At 36.4% G+C, this 9,026-nt stretch overlaps 1 protein-coding gene across 1 annotated transcript; it reads right to left on the bottom strand.

The window, feature by feature from the left end:
* trabd (TraB domain containing) lies at window positions 1-8,307 on the bottom strand. The gene is made up of 10 exons (XM_051135228.1): window positions 7,921-8,307; window positions 7,211-7,260; window positions 6,771-6,828; window positions 5,029-5,195; window positions 4,815-4,955; window positions 4,566-4,676; window positions 4,204-4,343; window positions 2,798-2,970; window positions 1,125-1,221; window positions 1-1,048 (listed from the first exon to the last, which is right to left on the bottom strand). Exons 2-10 carry the CDS (start codon window positions 7,232-7,234, stop codon window positions 877-879), a joined length of 1,083 nt encoding a protein of 360 aa, XP_050991185.1. The 5' UTR covers window positions 7,235-7,260; window positions 7,921-8,307; the 3' UTR covers window positions 1-876.
* Window positions 8,308-9,026: the final 719 nt, after the last annotated feature.

Here is a 9,026-nt window from a genome sequence, read left to right on the forward strand (position 1 = left end):
TTTAGTAGTACCCATTTATTATGACCATATGGAGCGAGAGCAAAACACCTAGACCAGTCTCTGTTCCTTTTAGCCCTTTCCAGGTCATGTGGTAGGAGGCACTTGATAGCTAGCATGGGCAAAGTTTATGTTGACCAGAAAAACCAAGCAACCGTGCTTCCCCACTAAGAGTGAACATTACTGGATGTGACTTGAAACTCTTAAACACTGTGCACGGTTGTTTCGGTTTCACTCATTTAAGCCTTTTGTCAGAAACATACAAATTCAAACAATACTTTGGTCATGATCATTTTCCCAATGTGCATTGCATGTATTTATCATCAAGTCAATTTCCTTTCAATAAAATCTGAGTAATGCTTTTCTTCACAAATGGTCCTATTGCGCAAGACTTTAAAAATTAATTCTGGGACACTGAATACCATTATTAAAAAGGTGTCTCTTAGTGATCTACACATTACGGTGGGTCTTGATTAAAATGTTGACTTACAGGGAATAACAATACTGGATTTCTGAACACCACCAGCTGGGAAAGAAAATGCATCAACCATTTGCAGGAGCCAACTAACAGAATAAAACTTCAGTTCGAGTTGAATGATAACATGGGAAGTCCCGCTGCAGCTAATTTCTTAGTCGGTCATACTTTAAGAATGAGGAAAAGGGAAAGAAAGCACGGTCCGATTTCTTTGGCAGTACAACTCTGCATCCACAGAGCAGATGGACAGAGGGTTGAGGAGGTAGAGAGCTAGTCAAAAGCTTCCACCCCATTGTTTATTTCATATGGGATGAGAAGATGTTTACCCAACCACCATCCTGTAGTTAAGGCTATTGGTGCTCAGTGTGACATCCTGATCTCACTGCTGAAATGTCTGTGCCGGGTCAAACGGAAGGCGTTCGTATATTTTCAAGCAACGATTGGACTGTCGGTAAGGAGAGTAACGCCCTCCCCACACCCTTGCTGGCACGGAAGCAGGCGTAACCCAGAAGCCCCCACATGGCTCCCTTCAACACGTGGCGTACTACCCAGCCAAAGCGAGACGGTGGAGCCACACTAAAAGAAAAACAAAGATTGTCATGTTTTACTGTACTATAGATTCCAAAGTTTATGCAACTGTGTCAGTATGTACCTCATGATCTCATGAATATTGAGCTCTTTGTCCCAGTTCCTCTCAATACCAGGAACATGACCCATCCCAACCACTCCAACCACCACAGCAGGCACTTCTGAGGAAAACAAAAAAACCAAGAGAGCGTATGAACAAGAGGTTTCATGTAACAACAAGAAACATGACTCCAAATTTTAGTTAAAGGAGAAGTTCACTTCCAGAACAAGAATTTACAGATAATTTACTCACCCCCTTGTCATCCAAGACGTTCATGTCTTTCTTTCTTTCTTTCTTCAGTTGATAAGAAATTATGTTTTTTGAGGAAAACATTCCCAAATTTTTCTCCATATAGTGGACTTCAATGGTGCCCCCAAGTTTGAACTTCCAAAGTGTAGTTTAAATGCAGCTTCAAAGGGCTCTAAACAATGTCAGCCGAGGAAGAAGTGTCTTATCTAGCAAAACGATCTGTCATTTTCAATTTGAACATTAAATTGACAATTTATATACCTTTTAACCTCAAACGCTCATCTTGTCTAGCTCTGATGAACTCAGTTTTATCCGGTTCAAGGCATTTACGGTATTTCTAAAAAACTATATCTATATCTATCTATCTCTCTCTCTCTCTCTCTCTCTCTCTCTATATATATATATATATATATATCTATATATATATATATCTATATATATATATATATCTATACATATATATATCTATACATATCTATATATATCTATACATATATCTATATATATATCTATCTATCTATATATCTATCTATCTATCTATCTATCTATCTATCTATCTATCTATATATATATATATATATATATATATATACACACACACACACACACACACACTCTTTAACCACAAATGCTCATCTTGCACTAGCTCTGTGATGCACATCTACCACTTCACACATTACATAATCACGTCGGAAAGGTCACGCGTGGTTAATTCTTTGTCTGTGTACTCCGGTTCAAAAAAACTCCATCTAATTTTCTCCTCGTTTGACTTTCTTTGCACGTTCACTTTGTGAACACTGAGTTGGTACTCTGCCTGTGTCACGCGTGACCTTTCCAACATGACCACATAATGCGTGAGGTCGAGCTAGTGCAAGACGAGCATTTGTGGCTAAAAAGTATATACATTTTTATTTTTTGAAGAAAATGACAGATCGTTTCACTAGATAAGACCCTTATTCCTCAGCTGGGATCATGTAGAGCCATCTGAAGCTGTACCGAAACTGCAATTTGGACCTTCAATCTGTTGGCTCCCACTGAAGTTCACTATATGGAGAAAAATCCTGAAATGTTGACATGAACATCTTGGATGACACTGGAGTAAGTACATTTTTATTCTGGAAGTGAACTAATCCTTTAAAAGAAGATACGTTGGTAACCAAACATAGACAAAAATACAATGGAAGTCAATGGGAACTGAAACTGTTTGGTTACCAACATTCGTGAAAAATACCTTTTGTTTGTTCCAAGAAAGTAAGTCATACAGGTTTGGAATGACATGAGGGTGACTAAATGACAAAATTTTCATTTTTAGGTGAACTACCCCCTTAACAAAAACACTGAGCATATCAGAATATGTGTTTTTAAATTTTAAATGCCAGTAAATCAAATTAGCACAGCTATTGCTTCACAGCAGATCAGTTGAAAAGACTGCAGCATGCAGTACTCACTCTCAGCATTAGGAGGCGCCTCCACACAGCGCGCTGCCTGTCTAAGTGTGTGTGTGAGGTAGATGTCTCGTTCTGCAACAATAGTGCGGTGGAGGGCTGGAAACTCGCCGATCATTTCTGACATGGTCTGCTCCAGAAGATCCTTTTGTTTACACTTCTCTACATCCTCCTTGCTGATAGGAACAAAAATGCATATCAAAATCAGATTCACGTCAATTTCAACCAAACAAGAACATGTCCAGGCCATATTTCATCCACAAAAAGAATGACGCCAATATTTAGGATCATTAATTTAAAGGGATAGTTCACCCAAAAATGAAAATTCTGTCATTAATTACCTCACCCTCATATGGTTCCAAACCCATAAGACCTTCATTCATCTTTGGAACACAAATTAAGATGTTTTTGATGAAAGCCGAGATCTTTCTGACCACTAAAACGTTTCCAGGCCCAGAAAGGTATTAGAAACATCATTAAAAATGTCCATGTGACATCAGTGGTTCAACCATAATATTATGAACCTATGAGCTACTTTTTGTGTGCAAAAAGAATAAACAACAACAACTTCATTCATCAGTTTCTTGGGAATATTTCAGTTGCATTGTTGTCTATGCAGGGTCAGAAAGCTCTCGGATTTCATCAAAAATATCTTAATTTATGTTCTAGAGATGAACAAAGGTCTTATGGGTTTGGAATAACATGAGGGTGAGTAATTAATGACAGAATTTTCATTTTTGTCTGAACTACCCTTTTAAGAACAGCTATTAATTGTCATTAAAATAATGGTCCTAAGTAAAGCCTTCATTAAGCTTGTTGTAATTTCATGCTTAATTTAAGCATGAAACCTCACCGTTCCAATTCTCATTAATGTAATACGGGAAAAAAACATAACTTATTATCATTAGTGTAAGGCTTTATTACAAACAATTTAAAGAACTGTAATACATAAATTAATTTGAGATGCATTTATACACCGTGGTAGAATTTACTGCACTGCCTTTATGCAGATTAAATAATACTAACAATAAAAATATAAAGGCTGTCAATCAATTACATTTTTTAAAATATTTTTTTTATTGATTTTAAATGATAACTGAATTACATAAATAATTATATATCAATTTTTGTTGATAAAAGCCCTCAAATAAATTAAAGACATAACTGTGGCACAAGATGTATATATAATTGAACATATAATTGAACATAAGCTTATTGCTTCCAGCACACAACAATCCATTTTGCACAGCCTTTTTTTTTTTTAAATTGTACGCATACAGACTGGCATCTTTGGCTGTCATGTCTTGGTGTTTTTCCTATCTTGTTTTTAAGACACCACATGAAGATTCTAAAGCCTTGTCAAGGAGTGATCAATGTGCATATAAAGACAAACTGGTGTAAACTTGTACCTGATGGGGTCAGAGAGGAAGCACAGACCCCAGGCCAGACGAGCCTTCTGCCACAGGCTGAGAGCAGCTATTGCACGCTTAAAGGTTACTGGAATGGGCCGATCCCCAAGATGAAATTTACAGAAGGGCACTTTTCCTGCCTGCGTTGGGTAAAACAAAAGGAAATGCGTGTTTTATTTAAGCAGACCAGTCTTTGCTGTGACATGCACGGCGGTGTCCACAGGTTTCATGTTTCAGGTTTCGTGACTATGTGCATTTATTATTCTTTGATAATTGGTGACATCTGCTGGGAGTCAGAAACGAGTGCATGAGTTACAGTGCATGTCAGGAACATGAGCGAGAGCATGTGCATTCACACTGACCTCCTTAAAGGCTTCTCTAAACTCTCCTCCGGGGGCCATGCCCAGCTGTTCAGTAATGTGAGCCGAGACTTTGAGCAGCAATATCTGCATGAGGCCAGACATCACTCCATTCTGACATGAGAAATGAGAAAAAACAAAACAGGGAGTAGAAATGAGGTTAGACTGGTAACATGTCGATAAATGAATATGGTAGAATGTGTTTGACAATATAATAACCATGTCAGCACAGTCTTGGGTTTCATGGCTGACCTGTTTAATGGCCTGCTGGACCTTTTCCAAGTTAATGTCTTTAGCCTCTTTTAGCAGCGTTTTCTCATCCATCTTAAGCATGGATACTCTGTACTGGCATAGCTCCACCACCACCACATCTGGCTGGACCGCTCGGATCGTCTGAAACGCACAAACGACTTGGTTAATCAGTAGAACTGATGTTAGTCCATAAAAAGAGAAAGCCAATGCTTACAGTCGCAACATCCTTCTTGCTGCTGTCGCTGAAGTGGGCAGTGCCAACCAGGTACACAATACTTCCATCAGGTGTGGTGAGACGTGTTACAGTGTCCGGCAGATCTGGTTCCGTCTGCCGGCGCTGGGTTCGCACTTGCCACAACACTTCCACTGCCTCAGAGTCCGCTAAATAGAAAAACATTTTAATACCAAGATCACAACACGTTTTATGGATCCCAAGAACATAGGAGGTGGAGCAAGAACACTTATTATTATATATACACATGGCCACAGACGAGGCATCGCTACCAGAAAATATTTTTACAGAACTAGTTTCAGCACTACAAATCAGAAACGGAAATGGAAAATGAGTTGTAAACAAAACTATGTAAATAGTCTACTTTCCACATGAGCTCATAATCAAAAGAAAACGTTGTATGTAAACTAGACAGCAATGGAAAGATCAGTCATGTGATCTGCTTTTCAAGCAGTACTGACAAACTTAAGAAAGGATGAGCTTTAGAAAATATATGGTTTGAACTTTTGTAGTGGCATTCGGAAAAAGTTGAAAACTTGAAATTAGCTTCATTTTCTAACTTAGATTAACTAAACTAGTTAGTTTAGCAATTAAATGTGCACTGTTAAAAACTGTTGAGATATATTGGAGAGAAAAACGAAAAACATACACTACCAGTCAAAGGTTTTTGAAAAGTAAGATTTTTAATGTTTTCTTAAAGAATTCTCTTCTGCTCACAAAGGCTGCATTTATTTGATCCAAAGTACAGCAAAAACAGTAAAAATGTGAAATATTTTAACTATTTAAAATAACTGTTTTCTATTTAAATATATTTAAAAACGCAATTTATTCCTGTGATTTCAAAGCTGAATTTTTAGCACCATTACTCCAGTCACATGATCCTTCAAAAATCATTCTAATATTCTGATTTGCTGCTCTAAAACATTTGTTATTAATATTATTATTGTTGAAACTGCTGAGTACATCCTTGCTAAATAAAAGTATTAATTTCTATACTTTCTTTCCCCCCAAAAATATTTTTGAATGGTACAGTGTATAATGTTACTTAATGCTGATCTTTTTATTCATCAAAGAAAAAGCATCAACTATTTTAAATATTGATAATAATAATAATAATAAATGTTTCTTGAACAGCAAATAAGAATATGAAAATTATTTCTGAAGGATCACGTAACACTAAAGACTGAAGTAATTATACTAACAATTCAGCTTTGATCACAGAAATAAATTCCATTTTAAAATATATTAAAATATAAAGCAGTTATATTAAATAGTAAAATATTTTACAATATTACTGCTTTTGCTGTATTTTGGATCTAACGAATGCAGGCTTTAAAAAACATTAAAAATCTTACGGTTTAAAAACTTTCGACTGGTAGTGTAAGTGGGAAAATAGAAACTAAAATAAATTGACTTCAAAATTAACTGAACTTTAACCTAACTAAGCTTTACAACCCTCCTGCATTAAAAATTAAATGCCAGTAGACAGCAATAATACTAGAAAAAAAAACAAATCTAAGAATGATCAAGTGAAATCTTACAATAAACTACACTCAAATAACAAATTCCATTAATAAAACAATTAATTAATAAAACAATAAAAACAATGACATCTGTCAATTAGATTAATTTTATAGAGTACACAGCATCATTTCTTAAAAAAAACAAAGAAACTTGGGATTCAGATCTATTATTTTGTAAATTTTAAATCAGAAATTACTCACAGAGTCCAAGAGGAAATGGAGGTTGTGTGTCATCTTCTGCTTGGCCAACTGAGTCATCCTAAAAACAAAAAAGATGCATTATAATCAACATATTTCTTTGTATGAACACCTTCAGACAGGTGCAAACAAGCGGTACACTTCTAGGAACTGCCATTTTGTTTTAAGGGAATGATATCTTGAGCTTTGGTAAAACAAAAAACTTTCTTCTTCGTGGGAAATGCCCACCTAAACAAACAAAAGACGATTACCCGATATTTCCAGCACCCACAAGAAGGCAATAAAGAGACTATATTTACATTAAACCAGAAGGAAACTGAAACACTGAACTGCAGATGCCATTTCAGTTTGGCGGCACGTGTTCATGGCTTGAATCAAATCTAGTGAATTTCTCATCCTGCCAAATAAGACAAAACAAAACATACAAGTTCTTAGGTCTATACCTCTGAGTTGTTGTCCTGTTCCATTGTCCCCCGTTCAGTAAAACCTCAACCTAAAATAAAAGATGAGTCAAAAGCAAAATTAACCCACATAATAAGACTCCACAAAATGATAACAGATTTGAACCGTTTTAGAAGGCTGTGTTCTGGCTTGTTGGAAGTATATGCTTCAGCACTAAACCAGACACTCTTTAATTAAAGGATTTCTAACTTTTCTGACTATGGTTGACTGTGTGGTTGGGTTGGTCGAGTAAAGTGAGTCATCAGACTTGATTATCAGCCTGCCATCTTGCCTTGTGCAACTATACCACGTCTACTTTTCAAACTAAAGTGATTCCAGCACAACAGGATTAGTTTGGGTTTTGCTGAAGGTTTAGATCTGATAACTATAATTCAAGTTGCACAACAAAGCGTTTTTATGTTGACCATGTAACAGATCTAATCCTACAGAAGTCAGACATTAAAGGTGGCAACCTGCTGTCATCGGACCACCTGGTTAGCACACCAAACTCAATTCACACACCTTACCGTTACCACCTTTTGAAATGGATTTGTAAACAGCTGAATTTAACAGAACAGCCATTGACCTCGTGCATATTTTAAATTCAAGTTACGACTGTCAAAAGGCAAAACTAAACCGCAAAATCTGATGGACTAGCTGCAATCTCAGCCACCACTTTCGAAAAAGCAGCAAATATAAAAATAACTCTTACATTTGACTTGGCAGACAGCTTGTCCACACTTCCCACGGAAGTAACGAATCGGATCGGACCAGACTGGATCGGACTGTCAGTTGTTGTAGTGAAGGATGATTCTTTACAAGGTAGTTCGGCTACAGGCTAACTGCGCACACATACACGCAGCTGTTAGCTGATGCTATGCTAATATAAGCTAAGCCCCTTTAAAAACTTTAAACAACTGACCAACACTAAGTTATTTATTTGACGTGCCGTGACGATAATAATATTCCACTTTATTATAGAAAGACTGAAAGAATGCTAAATCTACCACCTTGACTTTAGTTTGGCTGCTAGCCTCGGTAAAAATGAAATGATTAAAGTTACAGCTACAGTCAGCTGCTCGCAAGAAGTGACTCTGTAGCGCCGCCCGCTATCGCAATGGTTTCTGGGTAATGTAGTATATAGGATAATAGAGACTGAGGTGTTTACAGATTGATAAACGGGTTTATCTACCTTTTTTGCCGTAAGAGCGGGCACGGCAGTTCGTAAATTTTATAGGTCAGTCTTCTGGTCTCATCCGCGTCCAGCTATTTTTAGCTGTACAAACAGCTGTTTTTGCTGCTTGATATTGCAAATTGGTGTGTCTAATCATTATTTTACTGTTTTATCTTTATTTCGAAAACAGTGTTTGTAGTGCAAACAGTTTTACTGTTTAGTGCACGTTGTTATTCTTATCTTTATTTCCCTACAACGCTAATGAACCGGAAGTCTCGCCCATAGGCTTACTTCCGCGATTAAGAAAGTATCATTTAAATGTTATCCTGTGAAACTATGTTTTAAAAGAAACTATTTTAATGTGAACTGTATATTTTTAAAGTTTAATATGTATACATGCAGAGCTGGGTATAATTGATTACATATAATCAGATTCCACAAATTAAGTGCCTGTAATTGGATTAGATTACATTTTAAAATACTCATAATCAGAGGACAGTTACTTTTTCATGGATTACATATTATTTATTCATAATTTTTTGATTCAACCTTATTCCTTTTTTAATCTTTTATGTTTTCCTTTCTAAAATAGCCTAAAGCTTATATACATTCAGAAAGATCAGTTATTAGTCAGGTGGCGACAC

This window comes from Labeo rohita, chromosome 18 (assembly GCF_022985175.1).
Source record: "Labeo rohita strain BAU-BD-2019 chromosome 18, IGBB_LRoh.1.0, whole genome shotgun sequence".
Lineage (NCBI taxonomy): Eukaryota > Metazoa > Chordata > Actinopteri > Cypriniformes > Cyprinidae > Labeo > Labeo rohita.

What these genes read in the sequence shown, in the direction of transcription:
- trabd (XM_051135228.1), bottom strand. Translation starts at nt 7,234, where the DNA reads ATGGAACAGGACAACAACTCAGAG. An exon ending in TCCATTTCCTCTTGGACTCT is followed by an intron (nt 5,196 to 6,770) that starts GTGAGTAATTTC and finishes TTTTCTATTTAG; the next exon opens with CGGACTCTGAGGCAGTGGAA. An exon ending in GCAAGAAGGATGTTGCGACT is followed by an intron (nt 4,956 to 5,028) that starts GTAAGCATTGGC and finishes TGTGCGTTTCAG; the next exon opens with ACGATCCGAGCGGTCCAGCC.